The sequence below is a fragment of the Xyrauchen texanus genome, chromosome 34, assembly GCF_025860055.1.
Source record: "Xyrauchen texanus isolate HMW12.3.18 chromosome 34, RBS_HiC_50CHRs, whole genome shotgun sequence".
Lineage (NCBI taxonomy): Eukaryota > Metazoa > Chordata > Actinopteri > Cypriniformes > Catostomidae > Xyrauchen > Xyrauchen texanus.
In genome coordinates this window covers 27,654,942-27,675,876 of record NC_068309.1, presented here as the reverse complement: position 1 = coordinate 27,675,876, position 20,935 = coordinate 27,654,942, and the positions used below count along the sequence as shown (strand labels likewise).

The following is a 20,935-nucleotide window of genomic DNA, read 5'->3' as shown; positions in this document are numbered from 1 at the left end:
TATGATTTCTTAGTTTTTATTTATTTAATAGTTTTCATCAATACTTCTATACTTGCAATTGTGTTATTTCATAGTTGTGATGACTTTGAGATTGTAAAATGTGTAAAGTATAATAATACTGAATGAGTAGGTCCAAACATTTGATGTCATGGTTATTTTTGTGTTTGTTTTTTCAGGACTGCACGTCACTTCACCTCTTTTACTAATTAGATTAGTAAGGCGAACGAAAATACTGCAGTTGTTCATTGATTCATCGTATTATCTGTTATCTCAACTTTATAGAATAGCACGTTGCTATCTTGCGCTGTCCATTTGTGCCTTTTGCTTGACGCTGCTCAGTTTGCTGGCCCTGTAGGAGGTCGGAGTGACGCTGTCTCGCAAATTTGCTCCCCCAAATGGACCGACAAAGTCAATCAAGCCCCCATTAGGACATCATTAAATTCGCTTAGTGGGATATTTTGCACCCTGCTTAACGGACTGGAGTGCGAACGTGTGCTTTAAGACAAAAGGCGCGAGAGAAGCTCGTACTGACCGGGGATCGGCTTTAGTTCTTCGGCTTGTGGTGAGTCCGGCTATTGTAGGGGTTAAGAGCTGTTTTCAGATCAGTTGTTGGGGGCACCCATTAAAATGAATGCTAGACAGCTAAAATTAACACAATAATTGACATTTATGTGGATATATCGTTAGTATTACCAGTATAATGTTGTTTTTGTTTCACCTTTAGCCGCTCATACCCAGTTTTATACATTGATAGCCTGGCACATGTATAGGCTACATCACCAGGACGACAATATGATGTGTGTTTACATCTGGAAGATGTATTTTTATGTTGTTTGTTCATCTGCATTACTACAATAAATTTGTTAATTAGTAATTAAGCCTATGTCCGGATGAGATCGTTAAAGTTGGACACTTCCCGTATCAATAACTCATACGCAAAAAACGACGCCTCTTTCCATTCTTTAATGTAGACAACGAGCTACAGCACTACAGTTTGTAAGATTGAAGTTATTGAATATTTTTGTAGTATCTCTTTTCGGTGTTGCACTTTGTAGACGGTCCCTGCGCACTTGTCTCACAGCCGGCTGCTTGTTGAGACTAATGTTATTTGTCCAGCTCGAAGGACGGCTCGTTTTCATGAAAATTAGGTTGTAGCTCGTTGTCTACATTACTACGGTTGGAAAGAGGCGTCGTATGTCCAACTTTACCGAACTGTCCGGATGTCAATAAGACATTCAGAATATGTCTTCGAGACATTTATTATCTAGAATTTTTGTAACTCCGATATTTTTAAGATGTTTAGCAGATTATTTAAATTGGGATGCTTTCCATATCTAAAACAGACATCTCGGAGATACAAGCTATAATTGGAAATGCACTAGCAAAAGACCATTTAAATTAATTCTTAAATATTGCTTCACTTTAGGAAACCTGTTTACAGACAAAAGGTAATTTAAGATTTCTTTCGATTGTACTATTCGAGTTTTTCATTTAATGCAGCCTAGACACCTAATAACTAACGAACTTTATTATTTATGGCGTCACTCCTGTGTCGTCCCCCGTTGTCTTTCTCACAGATGGTGTGCAAGTTTGCCCCTCCGTGTTGTTGCAATAACCTCAGGGTACCAGATTTCTCACCCTCACGCTGGGTCGTACTGTTTATACAACTGGAGATGCCTTCACACCAAAATGTCCATAGCAGCCTATACCCCAATGATTTGGCAAACAGCACCATGATCTCCCCAAACCCCCCCTCCTAAAAAAACTCAAGTCATTTGGCACTGCCACCATCATCCTGCCCCGCCCCTGAAGCTCTAGCGCTATATAAACCAGAAGAGCGACTCTCTTCCATTCATTCACTGGCCTGCAGAGGACAACGACTCATCCACATTGTCCAGACCCCATCTCCTCCTAAACAAGACTATTCTGGACTATCACCCCGCAAAACAGAGATGACTTCTGCCTATTTTGCCACGACTCTTTCCAATACTATGAAGACTGAGATTCAGCAGTCCAACAGCAGGTGTGCATTACTCTTCCATTATTCACTTTCTTACATAATAATAACGATGAGCCCTGATCTTTCACAAGCACAACTAAGATATTAAATTCAAATGTTTTGTATCGCAACACATCTATAATTACACATTTTAGATATATCAGGCTCCTATATTTATCATTATCTTATTTTTGTATTCATATTTGTCTCTTCAGAGTACATTTTGCATTATTTACTGACTGACTTTGCCCAAACAGCCGTTTAACTCTATGTGATATGTGCATTTTACGTAGTCGTTTAATTGACATTTCCCATGTTGCTTGTGTCTTTTCCACAGCCCAGCTTCTCTATGGAGACCATGGCTGGTGAACAGAAAGGATGCACAAATGGAATGCCGGAGAACCAAGCTGGCTTGTGTAAGTTTTCCTACACAAATGATCATTTATTGGACTCCAAGATTTAACGATTTTCAGCATGTACATTCTAATTTTAGTGACTCATATAGATATTTGGACTAGCTGCAGGTAGCTTTATGGTAACAGACAGGCATGTGGTGAGCATTAGGCCACCAGAATGTTTGAACGTCAAGATGTTTCATTGACACTGAGCCACACAGAGACACTCTGCCATATGGCACCAGTGTCTGAGTGTGAACGCTGAGCCTGTGCCCAGAGATGAGGTGTAGGGGAAAACAGCTTCCAGAAAGCAAGTGCTTGCTTGCCAAGATTTAAGTAGACACCTCTAGATTTGGGGAGGCAGTTGGAGTCATTTTCCCACAAACACTTTAGCCTGACACCCTCCATGTCACAGCTTTTGCATCCTGCCCAGGGTGTTATACACCCATGAAGCTGGCAGTGATATCACCTCATAAACACTGGACAGGAAGCATTGTTTGATGGTTTGTGTTTTGTACATGTGGACTTACACGTCTTTTCTCACTCTTTAAAGCCCTACTCCAGGCCAGCAGTACCCAGCAACACTAGAACAACAGATGGCAAAACACAGTCTTTCCAACACCCTGTCAGGTCAGTGCACTTTTCATTTTGGTTGAGCAATGCTCTTGTTTTGTTACACAATGTCATTTTTACCTAAAACCCTAATCCTTTCCAAATAAGGCTTATTTTTCTGTGCCGATAAACCCATTTCCAGCTTATCATTGTGCATTCAGGAATCTAAAACTGATATCACAAGCTTGCCGGTGTTAGTTTTGTAGTAACACTGTAGTAAAAATCTTTATTTTTATTTTAGGCTGTATTGGCCCAGATCAAAATCCTTTGACTACCTCTTCAGTGATGGCGAAGCTCTGCTCCGAAATTTCCCTGTGCAGGCCACCATAAACTTCTATGAAGAGTCAGACAGTGAAGAGGAGGAGGACAGCTGTGATGAAGATGAAGACAGCGACACAGAGGAGTATCTAAAACTGAGCAGTCACTTCACCAGTTACAACTGAGTGTTCAAATCTGCCCTACGATTCTGTGACTTTAAACTGGGGAAGCTTATAAATGTAACATTGGCACTGGATAATACCACATCAAGCTCTATTAGAGAAGACACTCCATCAATAATTCAGTGCACGGACACGTCTTCCTTTTGAGCGTGCAAACACAACCAGAGTGATTTTGCTGATACTGATTGTTTTATGCCAAAAACATCAAGTACACTAATGCAATGTTTGAAAAAAGAAATACAAAATCCCTCAGAAGAGAACCGATAAGTCTTGGATAAAAGTAATTCCTGTTGGAAACAGCAAAAATGCTATCCCACATTGGGAAGTGTTGTTTTGGAGCTATCTCAGGGTCCTTTCCTTCTTTTGTACATAAAATTCTATTTGTATTCTATTATTCATCCATAACTTATGATGTATGTACATAAATTGTATGTATATATGTATTTATGCCATATTTTTCTACTCTTGTATTTTGATTTAAAATAAAATATATTTAAATGAGTGCAAACATCTCTGTCCTTTGTTAAGGTTTGGAATTTTTGCCTCAGATGGCACTTTTTTCTACTTACTGGTGTCCTTTGATGTTCTCTGACCCTATCTTTTGGCTAAAAGGGGGTCTGCTGTTTGTCAAGGTTACAAACATAGAGGTTTGATAAAGGACAATGACAATGCCCTCCTAGGAATGTGTGATGTTGAAGAATTTCACTCTACCAATAAAGCCATAGATTAAAACTACCTGCCTTGACAGTTTTACCACTTCTAACAGATGATGAAAGAAAAAGCAGTTCCCTATAAAAGCACAATGAAGATTTTAGTCAACCAACATTTAAGACATTTAGGATAATACGACCTTATTTGGTTGCTCGATTTACAAATTAGTACTATTTAATTTGAAACCTTTTGATCTTCTGTTATATAACAATATTCACAAAAGTCCATGTTATAAAAATTCGAGCAACAAAAGAGTAAAACGGGAGTGGTTCAGCATTGTGGGAAATGCTGTTTTTGGGCACAAGGCGTGGCATCGCGAAGAACCCGTGACACTATCCCCAGTATCATCCTCATTCTCTAATAAAAATGTCACTTGGTGGGTTTCCTCCAAATCCATAACGATGAAAATAAAATATTAATGTCTAGGTAAAAACGTGTAGCTGTTTCTTAAAACAACATCGGAGAGCAGCAGATGTCTACACTACCCAGTTTATTTCCCCCCATTCCCTAAGTAGCATGACTTGCGTACGACTAGTGTACGACATCATCCGTAGAATTTCATTGGGCAATAAGGGGGAATCCGTGTTTCCTATTGGTCCATCTACATGTCAATCAAACGATATCTGTGACTCATGCGGGTGCTCCACTCTTGGAAACAGGGATGGAATGGACGAGCAATAGCAACAGCCTGGAAGGTAGGCTTTATTATTAATTTTTGACCTCTCTAAAGTTACAAATGTACAAATAATTTTATTTTGTTCTATGACCATTAAAAAAACTAAAGTGTCTATAACACAGACATCGCTATGTTTTATAAAAATGCATCTTTAATCACACAGAGAGCCCCTCAAAGCACTATAGTCAGCTGCTCGGACTGAATATTTATCTAATTAAGATATATTTTTTTGGCTTTTAAGGAAGCTATATGGCTTTAGAAAGTGTAATCACAGTAAAATGTTTTGTCAATATTTTCTAAACCCTTTAGGACATAAAAGTCAATCGCACACTGATGCTTTAATGTTTTTTATGTCTTATTCTTTTTCTTAGTCATTCTATTTTCGTTTGTTTTTATTTGATGTGGTTTTTAAGACATTATTAAACGTGAAATTATGTTGGAAAGATATTTTTGTCTGTTGTGGAAAGCGATAGTCACTAATGAATTGAAATAATTCACTAGTAAAGAGTGAGCTCAAGCTCGACTGATATAAATTTAGCAGTGCATCTCTCTATCGGCCCGCTCCGTTGCTATGGGAACCTCCTCCCCCGCACCTCCTCCTTACCCCATCAGCATATCTTATGTGTGAAATAATATCTTATATATAGATTTATACGATAGATATAAGTTTGCAAATAGCAGTGTTCTATGTTCTGTGCTTGTTCTAATGATGTTTTAAAATCATGTTATGTTGTGAGTAAAAGGCATTGGCCTGGTGTTTAAGGGATAGTTCACCCAAAAATGAAAATTCTCTCATCATTTCCTCACCCTCATACAATCCCAGATGTGTATGACTTTCTTCTGCTGAACACTAACAATGATTTTTAGAAGAATATCTCAGCTCTGTAGTCCATACAGTGCAAGTGAATGGTGACCAGAACTTTGAAGCTCCAAAAAGCAAATAAATGCAGTATAGAATTAGTCAATACGACTCCAGTGGTTTATTCCATGACTTCAGAAGCAATATGATAGGTTTGGGTGAGAAACAGATCAATATTTAGGTCCTTTTTTTACTATTAATCTCCATTTTCACTTTTTCATTCTGAAAGTGAAGATTTATAGTAAAAAATAAAAGTATTTAAAATGTATCTGTTTCTCATCCAAAGTGATTGCATGACTTCAAAATACTAATTACACCACTGGAGTCATTTTGACTACTTTTATGTTGGCTTTTTTTGTTTTGGAGCTTTGGTCACCATTCACTTCAGAGCTGAAATATTCTAAAAATCTTCATTTGTGTTCAGCACAAAAAAAGTCATAAACATTTAGGCTGGCATGACTGTGAGTAAATTATTAGAGTATTTTTATTTTTGGGTGAACCAACCCTTTAAGACAATATTTGATTTTTATTGTTGATTTGTTGTTTTATCTATGTACTGAACCACATATCGAGTAAAATGACTACAGTGACATAATACTTTCAAAGGTTTCATAAATGCATACGTATATTTATTATTTAAGACAATTCAAACATTTTAATGTATATTTTCTTCTCCCCAGGTCATAATAGGCCTGCCTCAGATTGAATTCTCTAGTGGTAGCATGGCAGCAGGTATTTAGGCCTATATTTAACTATTTAAAAAAAAAGTCATCATAAAAGGCTTTTTATCTCTTATTAACCCTTTTTTTTTGTCATGAAAGAGCCCAATTGCACAAAGTATAGTACATTTTATTGTAATTTATTGAAGTATCAAAACATTGGTTTAGTATCTTTAAGCTACAGTTGAAGACAGAAGTTTGCATACACGTAGGTTGACGTCAATTCATATTAGCAAACTATAGATTTGGAAAGTCGTAGGACATCTACTTTGTGCATGACTTGTAATTTTGCCAACAATTGTTTATAGACAGATTGTTTCACTTTTAATGACCTATATCACAATTCCAGTGGGTCAGAAGTTTACATACACAAAGTTAACTGTGCCTTTAAGCAGCTTGGAAAATTCCAGAAAATTATGTCAATCCTTTAGACAGTTAGCCAATTAGCTTCTGATAGGAGGTGTACTGAATTGGAGGTGTACCTGTGGATGTATTTTAAGACCTACCTTCAAAATCAGTGCCTCTTTGCTTGACATCATGGGAAGGTCAAAAGAAATCAGCAAAGACCTCAGAAAACAAAATTGTGGACCTCCACAAGTCTGGTTCATCCTTGGGAGCAATTTTCAAATGCTTGAAGGTACCACATTCATCTGTACAAACAATAGTATTTAAGTATAAACATCATGGGACCATGCAGCCATCATATCGCTCAGGAAGGAGATGCATTCTGTCTCCTAGAGATGAATGTAGTTTGGTGCAAAAAATGCAAATCAATACCAGAACAACAGCAAAGGACCTTGTGAAGATACTGGAGGAAACAGGTATACAAGTATCTATATCCACATTAAAATGAGTCCTATATTGACATAACCTGAAAGGAAGAAGCCACTGCTCCATACCACCATAAAAAAGCCAGACTACTATTTTAAAGGTCACATGGGGACAAAGATCTTACTTTTTCTAGAAATGTCCTCTGGTCTGATGAAACATAATTGGAACATTCTGGCCATAATGACCATTGTTATGTTTGGAGGAAAAAGGGAGAGACTTGCAAGCCGAAGAACATCATCCCAACCATGAAGCATTGGAACTCCAGGAGGGACTGGTGCACTTTACAAAATAGATAGCATCATGAGGAAGGAAAATCATGTGGTTATATTGAAGCAACATCTCAAGACATCAGCCACGAATTAAAGATCAGTCACAAATGGTTCTTCCAAATGGACAATGACCCCAAGCATATCTCCAGAGTTGTGGCAAAATGGCTTAAGGACAACAAAGTCAAGGTATTGGAGTGGCCATCAAAAAGCCCTGACCTCAATCTGATTTTTTTTTAAATTTGTGGGCAGAACTGAAAAATCGTGTGTGAGCAAGGAGGCCTATAAACCTGACTCAGTTACACCAGTTCTGTCTGGAGGAATGGGCCAAATTCCAGCAACTCATTGTGAGAAGCTTGTTGAAGGCTACCCACAATGTTTGACCCAAGTTAAACAATTTAAAGGCAATGCTAAAAATTACTAACAAAGTGTATGTAAACTTCTGACCCACTTACCATGTGCCACATTGAGAGCGCAAACCCCTAATTTTGACCATGAGGAGGTTACCCCATGTGACTCTACCCTCCCTAGCAACCGGGCCAGTTTGTTTGCTTCTTTACTCGCTGAGCTACTCAGGCTCCCTGAAATAAAGTAGTCCTGAGACAGTGAATGTTTTCTATGATTAAATGTCAGGAATTGTGAAAAAATGTAGTTCAAATGTATTTAAGGAATAGTTCACCCAAAAATGAAAATTCTCTCATCATTTACTCTCATGCCATCCCAGATGTGTATAATTTTCTTTCCTCTGCAGAACACAAATGAAGATTTTTATAAGAATATTTCAGCTCTGTAGGTCCTCACAATGCAAGTGAATGGTGGCCAGAACTTTAAAGGTCCAAAAAACTACATAAATGACTGTAAAAGTAATCCATAAGACTCCAGTGGTTAAATCCATGTCTTCGGAAGTGATATAATAGGTGTGGGTGAGAAACAGATATATTTAAGTCATTTTTTACTATAAATTCTCCTCCTTGTCCAGTAGGTGGAGATATGCACAAATAATGTGAATCGCCAAAAACAAAAGAAGAATGTGAAAGTTAAAGTGGAGATATATAGTAAAATAAACTTCAATATTGATCTATTTCTCACACGCACGTATCACATCACTTCAGAAGATATGGATTTAAAGGGTAACTAAACACCTTCTCAGAGTCTGACTCCACCCACTAGAAATATTTGAAAATGCAGGAAAAGTGGGCAGACCCCGGCGGGGATAGAGGGAACGAACCGAGTGCGGGGCTGAGCGGGGGGGGGGGGCACCTGAGACTCGTAGTGACGGATTAATTGACAGCTGCTGTCAGACTCTGTTATTATTATTCCTCACACGGTCGCAAGACGACATGTACATGAATCTGGTGTGGTGAGCTGGAACCTGCTTACGTCAGCTGTCACCGCTTATGTCACGAAGTACCGCAACAGCCAATAGGAAAATGCAACTGCAGTAGCCACCGTTAAACCTGAAGAGGGCAGCACTCAGACGTTTTTACACCATATATTGTAGAATTAAAACACTTTATACACAAATGTCAAAAAAATTACTTGAATCAATGACCAGTACTAATAAAGCCCCATGCTTACAGATCATTAACTAAAAAAAGTTGGTTTAGGGTTTAGTTACCCTTAAAAGACTGTAGTCTTATGGATACATTTTATGCTACCTTTATGTGCTTTTTGGATCTTCAAAGTTCTTGTCACTATTTACTTACAATGAATGGACCTACAGGTCTGAGATATTCTTCTAAAAATACTTAATTTGTGTTCAGGAGAAGAAAGAACATCATACACATCTGTTATTGTGAGTAAATTATTTTTTGGTGAACTATCCCTCTAAAGGTTCATTCAGATTTCTGTTTGGTCTAAATATAGCCCAGTATTTCCTAACATGCCTTGTTAAATGACATAAAACCGTCATGTTTTAGATAGGGCTACTCTAGCCCTTCTTTGGCTGGGCTGCACTGATCTACACATTAAAATAACCCACAGACCATATTTATTTATAGATAGAACGGATTTTCATGATATGCAAAATGTTTCTGAAAAGAATATTAAAATGGATTTTCCTAACAGTAATCTCATATATTTTATGGCTAAGGCATCTTTTTGCATTTGACAGACATGATCCATTGGCAAAGTAATAAACTGGCAAACAAACATACACAGGAACAAACAGAGAATTGCCATGTTCTGAATTTAGCTGTGTGCAAGTTATTTGCTGTGATAACACCTTTTCCCTCAGTAAAACTTTAAAAAGTATTTCTGTCTCTCAGCATTCCTAGATGGGAAGGATGCAAACTCACTCCTCAAACGTTTTCCACGGGCTAATGGCTTTCTGGAGGAGTTCCGGCAGGACAACATTGAGAGGGAGTGTGCTGAGGAGAGCTGCAGCTTTGAAGAGGCTAATGAAGTGTTTGAAAACAAGGAGCGAACGGTAAATCCTGCTTCCATTTTTAGTAGTCTCAGCCTGTGATGGCATGCCCACAGACTGCCCAACCCTTTCACTGACCATCTGAATCATGCTTCACAAAAAAATGGCAAGCACTTGCCAAAATCACAGGCTCCAGTCAGATTTTGAGATTGTGCAATTTATGGGAGTCAAGGTTCATATTTAATTATTTTTATTTTCAGTTGGCCAGGAACCAAAGTTAAGTTGACAAGGTACCTAGGAAGAACTAACTGCAAGATTGGCCAAAACTTGTGAGGTTCATGACATCAAAGTTTTAAAGATATTCAGAGTTTTGTCTGAGGCCCTTAATAGTTAGTGTGGTATGGTTTGTTTTCTGAGTTATTACTAAGAAATAATCAGTAGCCTACTTATTATTTTAGAATGGACAGAAATGCTGAGGCTGCACACATTTTCTGCTAATTTCTTCAGTGTTTTCACTTGAGCAATTCATTGAAATTGCAATGCCATTTTTTTTGTTATATAGCAAGTTTTTTCTACAGCAGGGGCCTCAAAAATAAACATTCCATATGCACAAAAAGGTTGCGTACACTACCTTTCACGCTCATGATGGGATTTATAAAAAAATAAACTTGACATGAAAATGTGCGCACCACCACGCAAGCTCTATGCCTTGCATATGCACTGTTTTGTTGTGTTTGGTCAATTAGCGATGCCACTCGTTAAGAGTGCAACTAAGCACGAGTGATCTTCCTCGTCTTTCATTGTAGCAGATGTGCCATCCTGTCTACAGATGGATTGTGCAAATATAATGAAGCTTAATTATTACTTGCCAATTATGTGCACTTTAGTTGTTAAACTGAACATGAATAATTGATACATGCATTAAAATGATGTCCGCGAAATCAACATGAGTTAAAATAAATGAATGCAGATGAATGCAGCTTTGAATGACAATTGCAGCATTACTGCTTCTAGCAGATTAAGTGCAAGCACGAATCAGGAGGGAGCGCGTGTTTCAGGACTATGCTGATTTTTTGGCCCGTGATGATGACTGACTTGTGTGCATAAGTTTGGTTAGGTTTACGCTTAATACACACACAAAAAATCCAAATGTTGTGAGAATAATATAATAATAAATATAAGGTATATTCTAGATATAATGAGATGTATTCTTTGATAACAAGTCTTAATATACTCTTTTGTTTCTCAGGTAAATTGATCTTGTTTAAAGAATGTTTAGATATTTTTATACTAAAACAAGATAAAGACAAGTTCACCCAAAAATTAAGATTCTCTTATAATTTACTCACCCTCATGCCATCCCAGATGTGTATTACTTTCTTCTGCTGAACACAAATTAAGATTTTTTTTGGAAGGATATTTCAGATCTGTAGGTCACAAGATTCATTGTACAATGCAAGTGAATGATGGCCTGAACTTTGAAGATCCAAAAAGCACATAAAAGCAGCATAACAGTAATCCATACAACTCCAGTGGTTAAAGCCATGTCTTCATAAGTGATATGATGGGCATGGGTGAGAAACACATCAATATTTAAGTATTTATTTTACTAAAAATCTCTACTTTCACTTTCAGATTCGTCTTTTGTTTTTGGCGATTTCCAGTCTTTGTGCATATCACCGCGTACTGGGCAGGGAGGAGAAATTATTGTAATAAAGGACTTAAATATTGATCTGTTTCTCAACCACACCTATTATTTCACTTCTGAAGATATGGATTTAACCACTGGAGTCTTAAGGATTACTTTTATGCTGCCTTTATGTGCTTTTTGGACCTTCAAATTTCTAGTCACCATTCACTTGCATTGTGAGGACCTACAGAGCTGAAATATTCTTCTAAAAATCTTTGTTTGTGTTTTTAAAGTCATACACATCTGGGATGGCATGAGGATGAGTAAATAATGAGAGAATTGTTATTTTGGGGTGAAATATCATTTTAATAATTTCGATTTTAATGACAATAGTCAAAAGCACAGTGAGACACATTTTTTGTAACAAAGTTGTAAATAAAGCGTAAAATGTTTAGTAAAAATCATTTTATATTATTTGTATTCATTTAATATTTACACGCTTGAAACATTTTAACCAAAATCATTGCTAATCTTTCTCTTCATTCTTAGATGGAGTTCTGGAAGAACCGCAGCATCTTTACAGTGAACAGCAATGCTGATTCACGCTCAGAGCATCAGGACACTGTGTACATGGTGGTGCCACTACTGGGTGTGGCCCTTCTCATTATCATTGCACTCGTCCTTATCTGGCGTTGTCAACTGCAGAAGGCCACGCGTCGGCGTCCAGCGTATACCCAGAATCGTTATCTGGCCAACCGGAACACCCGCAGCCTTCCACGCATCCTGGTGCACCGTGACCCACCCTCGCATTCAGACTCCCATGCCAATGACAGACCTAATGTGGTAGTCAGTGGTGTGGCGAGGGGCAGAGCTTCTGTTACGACCCAAGATGCCCATCACCACACTAACCACTCTCAGAACAATCGCTCCTTGTATGTACAAGATTCGTCTTTGTCAGTAGCTTCACACTTGTCAGGGGCGACCCCACCACCATCATATGAGGAAGTCACAGGCCACTTAGAAAGCAGCAGCGATGAGACTACTGCCCCCTACAGTGATCCTCCGCCCAAATATGAGGAGATTGTTCTAGAAAAGTAAGCACTTTCATAAATAGGTATACATGATGGTATGGCTCAACACCACATGTTAGGGAACATTCGATGTGATGCACCGGTTCCTAAGCACTTATCTTAATGTGGGTCTCACATGTGGGCTATGTATTTGACCTCCTGAGTTGTCGTGAGCAGTTGCCTTGTGTTGTTGATAGGTACGTGGACTGCACAGTAAAATGTGGTCCTTTTTATGAAATTGAATCCCCAAAGTTGCATCTTCTGCCTTCACATTTGACAAAAAATATGACAAAAATCTTACCTCTGTCTGTACACCACTTCACTTTTCCTCTGACCTTTCTCCACTTGCATAACGTGGATCTTACAGGCTCCAGTGCAAAGAAAGCACCTGTGGGGCACCCCTATTATCACGTTTTGGGGGGGGTCATCACAGCGTTCATTCTCTCCATCGGACAATGATCATTTTCATTGTTCACATTCCAGTTGCCCCCGGGCCCCAGTGTGGCTCCACACCCTGCACTACCAGTAGCTATGCCACTGCCTTTCACGCATCAAAGCACGATTCTCGTGAATCTGGCTTCAGTTGCTAATAATGAAGAACAAAATGTTTAAAAGGAAGAGAGAAAGAGATATATCCCTTATTGAGAGTTTCCAAGCTTCCTTTGTGCCAAATCATAATTGCAATTGGCAAGTCAGGTATGAAGAGTCTGCTTGCAAATGAAAGGAGAATTCACGTCAAATGCCAAATCTTATTGTTGTGTCGTAGGAATGATCAGACAGTCAGTACGTTTACATGCACTTTAAAAGTCAGACTAAAACAATAATTTACCTTTTTGAAATGTGATGTAAATGCTTTAGCTTTATGGAAAACGTACAGTTTGATTATTGTGAAGTCGGACTAACTGCCCTAGATCAGTTAGTGATCTAGGGCAATAAACTGGCAAACGAAGCTCGGCTTCATCCAGAATGTACTGTATGTTAAAGGAATATTCCGTTCAATTCAAGTTAAGCTCAATCAACAGCAATTTTGGCATAATATTGATTACCACAAACATTTATTTTGACTCATCCCTCCTTTTGAAAAAAGAAAAAATCTGGGATCCAGTGAGGCACTCAAAATGGAAGTGAATGGGGCCAATGTGTAAATGTTAAAACAATCACTGTTTTAAAAGTATAGCCACAAGACAAACAATATGTGTGTTAACATTATCTGAGTGTTATAAAATGACTTATGAACCTTTTCTGTGTAGTTACAACCAATTTTACATCTTCATTGCCATGATGATGTAATGTCAACAAACTAAAACAACTGTAAAAATGATGATTTCAACAACTTCACAGCTCAAATATCATGAATTTTAACAGAGTAATTCATGTAAGTGCTTTTATAAAATTATAAGCTTCACATATTTGCGTTTAAACCCTCTAAAAATGGCCCCTATTCACTTCAATTGTAAGTACATCACTGTATCCTCCATTTATTTATATTTTTAAAAGGGCATTCAGTAGTTCTGTAGCTAGCATTAGCATCGCTCACTGTTGATAAGACGGTGGTGTTAGACACTGTACTGCCATCTATCAGTGTTGATGAGGATGATCGTCTCTGCTGCCCCCTCCAGCTTTGGAATATCATTTGCATCTGGAAAATGTCGGAGTTTGAAGTCATTTTTAAAGTTATTTATTACTACTATAATATAATTGCTTTGCCTAAAAACTAAAATCAGAATTCAAGTGAACAGACTTCTACAGTTGGACAGATTATTATAGTCCCTCATATCAATAATCTTTAGAGACTGTCTAAGTTTCACGTTATTTCTAAAGACAGTTATTACCTTTATTAGAGAACTGCTTAGCGTGAAATAAACCTCAATTATCTAGCGATACAGAATGTCATGGTAAAGGAAAGATTAGAATTGTTTTTGATTATCAAATTTTGCATGTCCATGAAAAATGTATACTGTATGGCGAAATTGTTTTGTTTCCAAAACAACCAAAGTCATGGTTTACACAAAATCTACAACAATCACTGTGCCAAGCTACTTTGCACTAAATGAATGAAGACGTATTCAGTTTCATAGAGGTGGAGGTAGATGGCCCCCCTTACTATAGCTGTGATAACAAAGAAAAGAAAATAACACGTTGCTTTCCGTTTGCGTTTCTAAACACCGCTGAAAACTGTCCATTACTAACATACGTTGACTGCATGTAATTTTAAAAAGTTTGAGAGAAACATGTATGAGTTTTCTGTAAATTCCACTGATGTTATTTTAGAGAGTGGTCTAAACAATTAATAATGTCTTGCCTGTCCAACAAAAAATAAGCAACATTGGCATCACTACTCAGGTTTTTCTCCATCATCAAATCCTTCCACCTTGTGAACGCCGCACCGATGTTTACTCTATTTTTCTGCCTTTGCCAGACTGTCTTGTTTCAGACCTTTTTCGCTTCTGTGGCAGTAACGCTACTGAATCTCCTCTTTTCTCCGCTTCTAAAGCACAAAACTAAATATGTTCCATTGTGTTCTTTGCATCACCAAACAACACTGCACTAAGAATAGCCAAGCATATCTACATAGGCCAGTGAGCACGAGGATTCTCTTCTTCGACGTTAGTGAAACACAGTGGGTCATGTCATTTTAACATGGCGAAACACATTGAAGGTGGTGACCTGCACCATGTAGAATAAAACACGTTTTATAGAAAACTATGATGAGAACAGTCATCATCTCATGTGAGTGTACACCATTCAGATCACCCTTCACAAAAACACAATTCATTCGTTAATGTGTAAAACTTTTTAAATTAGCCCCAAATTACTGAATGCACCTTGAAAGAAAAGTGGTAATGTGGTAATCAACATTATGCCACCAATGCCTTCGACTGAGCTTAACTTGTATTGAACCTGGAATATTCCTTTAATGGGACTGCAGTCGGCTTAAGACAGAGGTGAAGCACGATGTGTACACTTTGTCCATTTTTCTACTAAAAAATCTTAACATCCTTAAAACAAGATACATTTACACAAGAAGAAAATTTACATAAGAAATTAAGTCTTGTTTTTCAGATAAACCAAATAAAATGTAGTGAGGTTTATGCTTAAAACATGAAAATTGTTTGCCCATGGTATAAAAAATAAACTTAATTGAAAGGGCAAAAAAAATGTGTTCTTGGGAAGGGATTTTTTTTTCATCTTGTTTTACATTTTTAAATGTCTCTGCCATCAAGACATATTATCTTATTTAATTTTGCTTCTCAAGTAAATGTATCTTGTTTTAAAGGGGTCATGACATAAGGAACCACATTTTACTTGATCTTTTGACATAAAAGAGTTCATTGTCCTATAAAAACATACTGTAAATTTCAGAACTCAAAACGTCCTTCTCACTGCAAAAAGAGTTGAAACCAAGCTGCCAAAAACACCTCGTTCTCTACTTCCTTGTTATTGTGATGTCACACTGTGGTAGACATTTGCATCTGATCTCCTCAAAACACAACACATCAATGCTTCTTTCCCTATAATCACTTCTGTAGCCCGTCTTGTAACGGCGAGCAGAGAGATGAGACTTGTGTCTCTCCAGAACAAAAATGGCCGTTTCTCAATCAGTGGGCGTTTTCATACCGGTATGAGCATTTTTCAAGCACTTTACACAATTTGCCTACTACATTGAGATTCCCTATTCTCATTGGATAGTTGAAAAATGGCCATCTCAGTTTGAAAGAGCCCACAGATTGGGAAACGCCCATTACTGTTATGCAGAGACCTATACTTCAGTAAGATGGCAAGGAAAGAGCAGGTCAGTCAAGAGCAGAGAGCCAATCAGAACAGTGGACGTTTACTGTCAAGTCTTTAAGGAGAAACAGCACCAAAACAGAGCGTTTCTCACAGAGGATCAAAATGAGGGTGGAAAATGATCATGTTTATATTTTATTGTTTTATTTGAAAACAAGACAACAATGCTATGTAAGAAAATTATTTTTGCAGTGTATTATTGGCACTTCCTCGGCTGACATCCTTCTTTTAAATATTCGGTTACGCATTGTGTCATAGCTTGACAGACAGATGAAGACTGAAGCTTGATTATAAATGTGCATGTAAACGTACTGAGTCCATATAAATACACATTGTATGACACAAAATATTTCTTCTTCGTACTGCTATCAGTATGGATCCTGTCCTCGACATATTTTTATAAAGTCAGTGATTTCATAAGCAGTGTTGATTTCCATGACATATAAGACAAAAACAAAACGCATACTAAACCCTGTGAATTCTTATACCAGCAGTGTGATCCATGCCAACATCCATAGAATTAGTAATACAAGTGTTAATTGTAACTAACAATGACAAGAACAAAGGAACACAGTATCTAAATCACATAAATGTAAAATTGAAGATGACAAATACATTGTCCGATATTCCATATATGAAAATGCACATTACATATGCACACTTAAAGGCAATTTGCTTGTTTACAGACACATACACAAAGAAATTTAAATACAACGTATGTAACTTATGATCTTATGGTTATTGAAAGATTTTACCTCAAATGCTGTGCTCACGCAATCACTCACACAAGACACAAATGCACAAAAACTCACTTAAAAACCTACGTTGAGGGCCGATTCTTTGGATAATACAACATTCCAGGCCCTTGTTCTTCCCCTTGTTCACAGACTGTTTACAATGTGTTTTATTACTCTTTTTTTTATAATGGCTTAAGAAAATGTGTGAATTTGTATAAAGCTTTCCGTGACTTTTGACATCACCAGGTGCTATACTGTACTATAATGCTGCTTGTTCTCACCTCCTCACTAACTGTTTGTGTATGTACATCTCTGTGACATATGGCTTATGCTCAAACTAGTCAACCAAACTGCCCATCTCTTACATGTGGCTGAATTATGTATTCCAGCTCAGGTTTAAGCCAGTGAACTGCTGCCGTTGCAGTAAATGTGTAAATAATCTCTTACACTGCCAATATTCAAGTGACTGGGCCACGTTGATGGTTTGGACTGGTATTTGTAATGAGCACTGCAATGAGACTATTACTGTATCAGTTCAATTCACATGCAAAACTGACTTTGCAAGAGGATCAAAGTTGGGCAAAGCACTAAAACTAATGGAGCCTTAAATATTATTACAAGCGATTATGTTTTCATAATGCTGAAAAACGCTATATTACAAAATGATAATGGTAATAATAAAAAACAAAAACATCAGAATCCAAACATTTAAAGGGTTAGTTCACCCATTTACTCACCTGCTTGATGTTCCGTACATCATAGGGGTTTTAGAACAACAAGAGGGTGAGTAAATGATGGCAAAACTGTCCCAAACAATTACTAATCAAAATAATTTGAAAAAATAAACAGAATGGATTGAATACATAAACAAGCACAGTATTTTCAGAATGGGTTGGGAAACTGGGGTATAAATGAAACAACCTTGCGTCTGATCTCAGATGTTTAAAGATAGAGGATGGGTACCTATGTATGTGTAGTCAAACTGTTGACGTAAGTCTTGTGGACCTCTTAGCCAGCCGCCGCAACAATCAATCCTAGAATGCCCTGACAGGCTGACTTCTGCACTGACGGAGCACTCTCTGCATTGATAAAGAACGGCACAAACTGCAGATCAGGTTCAGGCATGGTTGCTGTTGAAAGACAGGTAGTAAAATTAAAGTTAGACCTGTATGTTACAGTGTCACATGAAGCAACAGATTTCTGATGTATCAATATATCAGAGGTAGCAAGATATGGAGGTAATCTATAGTGTGGTTTATTTCCGTGTATATTTTAGACCAAGTTTGTTGTAGAATATGAGTGTGTGTGTGTGTGTGTATGTGTTCAGTTCTACAGTATGTCTGTTGCCAGCACCCATGTACCTGTCTTAACATTTGTGCTAGGAAGAATGTGCCACAGGGTGCGGTTTATATGCTAAATATGTTATATCAAATACCAAAACATAATGCACCATTGTTGTTCTTTTAAGTCAAAATGCATGATTTTATTATCAATTTAAATTTTGCAGTTTTTTTTATATATATATACAGTATATACTCTTCACTGTGGTCATGTTAACTTATTACATATCTGGTTACCCCAATTCTGTGTTTTCCTTTTAAATACATTTTATCAACATAAGTACTACTGTTATTGTAATTCATAATTATATGACACAATTGTATATTTGTGTATGTCTTGTATTAAATGTCCCTCGTTAAAGGCATCATGGCTATTTCTATACCAAATGGATATAATATATTCAAATATCCATTTAGGTTGAATATACAATACATATAACCAGATCTGTGGCACACACCAGTCAATTGCATAATAGTAAACTTATGCATGAATTTAGTTTTATTGATTTTTTTGCTTTTGTCTTATTGAAAGTAATTGCTCATATTAAGCTTCAATATAATCAGTAAAAACACTTTTAAAAAGCTCACTTTAATTAATTTTGAGTGCTTTGTGTTTTCAGGTACAGGCTAGTTATAAGTACCTATTAATGAATTATCTCACCCAAAGAAATTACCATTTTGTGCTTTTAGTGGTTTTATGAGGTTTTAGTATGCTGTTAATTAGACCTTAAAAGCATTAAAAAAAAGGATTTGGAGTCTTCCATATCATATCAGTATTAAGCTTTGATCTTTTAATATTGGTCTCACATGGATCTTAAGAGCTTCCAGTGAGATTGACATTTGAAAAAAAATCATTGTAACAAACATGATTTTATGCTTAATCTAAAATAATGTATGCTTTGATTAATCATGTCTAGATTTACTGTAAAAATTATCTTTGATGTATTGCATTCAAACCAGAATTGCGATAAGAGGTCACAAAACATACATTTTGCTCAGAAGTGTGGACTTATTGTCATGATTTATGCCCAAACATTCTTATTATAATGTAGGCTAATAAAAAACTGAAGAGATAAAACAACCTTTTTACGTTTTAAGTCAAGAATGTTACCTCTGAAAACTTGTTTTCATTTCTCCCAGATTACACTGTTCAATGAATGTTTGAAGTGCCAGTTTTCTTATTGTGAAAGCACTGATGTTTATGCAGAATAGTCTATTAAAGAAAAAAGTATGTCTTAATATCTGTGTCTGTGCTGTTTATTTGATAAATAATATGAAAGTGTTTGCTTATTGTAATTAAAAGCTGCTGTAAGTGATTTTTTTTTCTGACACCATTCTGACAAAATGGAATTGCAAAAATAAAGTTAGCTTCCACCCATCTACCATAGTTCAACAAACATGTAGCCACACCCAAACTCACACTATGGAGCGCTAAAGTCTGTTTCTGGAAGGAAAAATCCCATAGATCTTTTTCCATAAAGAACTGATTTTCAACGATAAAGCCATATTCACACCGCTAGCGACATTGCGTGAGACAGTGACACCATCCCATTCATTTTTAATGAGAGCACAGTGACTTCCGGCGACACGAGCTGTCGCGACCATTGGCAACACAGATCACTTCAGAAAATGTCAACTTTATGCAATTGATGAGCGACTACCAATGAGAGCAAAGACAGCGGAGCTCACGTCATCTGTCTCCTGGCAGACTGGAGACAAGTGCAGGCAAGACGGATAAGTTTCAGCTAATTTGATCAGTATTTGTTCTCATCTGTGATCAAATTTTCAAAAGATATATCCAGGCGTGTAGTCCTCAATGACATTAGAACGACGACAAACAGTAGGAATGGCCACTTGCTACACAGATCGCAGAGTCTAGCGAAACCAAGCCACAAAGTCGCTAGCGTTGTGAATGGGGCTTAACTTATAAACCTTTGAAGACAGACTTAATGTTCTGAGATTGTTCATCGACGGCATGCTTCCATTGAAGCCATCAGTCCACGTTATTTTAACTTCATTATTTAAAAATCATGTTTAATAGTGGATATCTTGTAAACAACTACATTACCTACAACTACCCATGGTCCAGCAGAGAAAGCTTCACTAATCAGGGAACTGCAGCCAACGGCATGCAGCCAACGAAATAAGACCAGAAATGACCGCCCTCTTCCATGACACACTCTGAATGACACAAATACGTTGATCTCCCTCTCAAAGCACTTATTTATATCGGAATGTTTAGCAATAAACGTAAACTATATTGTTTTTATACTTATAATCAACAATCTAAAATCATTAGTTGTATCTATTTCAATAGTTTTATATTCAATTATGTTATTCGCAATGCTTCATGGGATTGTAGTCTGTGCCCTCATGAAAGACAGTAAGTACACATGCTTGTACCTTTGTTTTTTTGTCAAATTTTCAAATATTTATTTTCCTTAAAACAAAGTCTATAATGTTGCAATTCACTTCACAGCTGGTTTGTTTGGTTCA

At 37.1% G+C, this 20,935-nt stretch overlaps 3 protein-coding genes across 4 annotated transcripts in view; 2 read left to right on the top strand and 1 right to left on the bottom strand.

The window, feature by feature from the left end:
• LOC127627306 (claudin-14-like) overlaps positions 1-20,935 on the bottom strand; it is a 41,305-nt gene that overhangs the window by 15,009 nt on the left and 5,361 nt on the right. The window contains exon 2 of the mRNA XM_052103649.1: positions 18,063-18,229. The gene's annotated coding sequence lies outside the window, so the exon portion shown is untranslated. The remainder of the gene's footprint in view (positions 1-18,062; positions 18,230-20,935) is intronic.
• LOC127627318 (protein ripply1-like) lies at positions 330-3,944 on the top strand. 2 transcript variants are annotated; one of them, XM_052103663.1, is made up of 6 exons: positions 330-562; positions 1,427-1,448; positions 1,578-2,023; positions 2,337-2,415; positions 2,948-3,024; positions 3,248-3,944. In XM_052103663.1, exons 3-6 carry the CDS (start codon positions 1,953-1,955, stop codon positions 3,447-3,449), a joined length of 429 nt encoding a protein of 142 aa, XP_051959623.1. In that variant the 5' UTR covers positions 330-562; positions 1,427-1,448; positions 1,578-1,952; the 3' UTR covers positions 3,450-3,944. The 2 variants fall into 2 exon arrangements, with proteins under 2 accessions (XP_051959623.1, XP_051959624.1); XM_052103664.1 differs by lacking the exon at positions 1,427-1,448.
• On the top strand, positions 4,833-12,632 carry LOC127627313 (transmembrane gamma-carboxyglutamic acid protein 3-like). Its single transcript, XM_052103659.1, has 4 exons — positions 4,833-4,852; positions 6,373-6,424; positions 9,776-9,936; positions 12,053-12,632. The coding sequence occupies exons 2-4, from the start codon at positions 6,415-6,417 to the stop codon at positions 12,599-12,601; spliced, it is 720 nt and encodes a 239-aa protein (XP_051959619.1). The 5' UTR covers positions 4,833-4,852; positions 6,373-6,414; the 3' UTR covers positions 12,602-12,632.

Bases quoted from the DNA above. Each gene is read 5' to 3' on its own strand.
- LOC127627313 (XM_052103659.1), top strand. The intron at 9,937-12,052 runs GTAAATCCTGCT...CTTCATTCTTAG, and splicing joins TTGAAAACAAGGAGCGAACG to ATGGAGTTCTGGAAGAACCG.
- LOC127627318 (XM_052103664.1), top strand. From the start codon at position 1,953: ATGACTTCTGCCTATTTTGCCACGACTCTTTCCAATACTATGAAGACT. The intron at 2,024-2,336 runs GTGTGCATTACT...TCTTTTCCACAG, and splicing joins ATTCAGCAGTCCAACAGCAG to CCCAGCTTCTCTATGGAGAC. The intron at 3,025-3,247 runs GTCAGTGCACTT...TTTTTATTTTAG, and splicing joins TCTTTCCAACACCCTGTCAG to GCTGTATTGGCCCAGATCAA.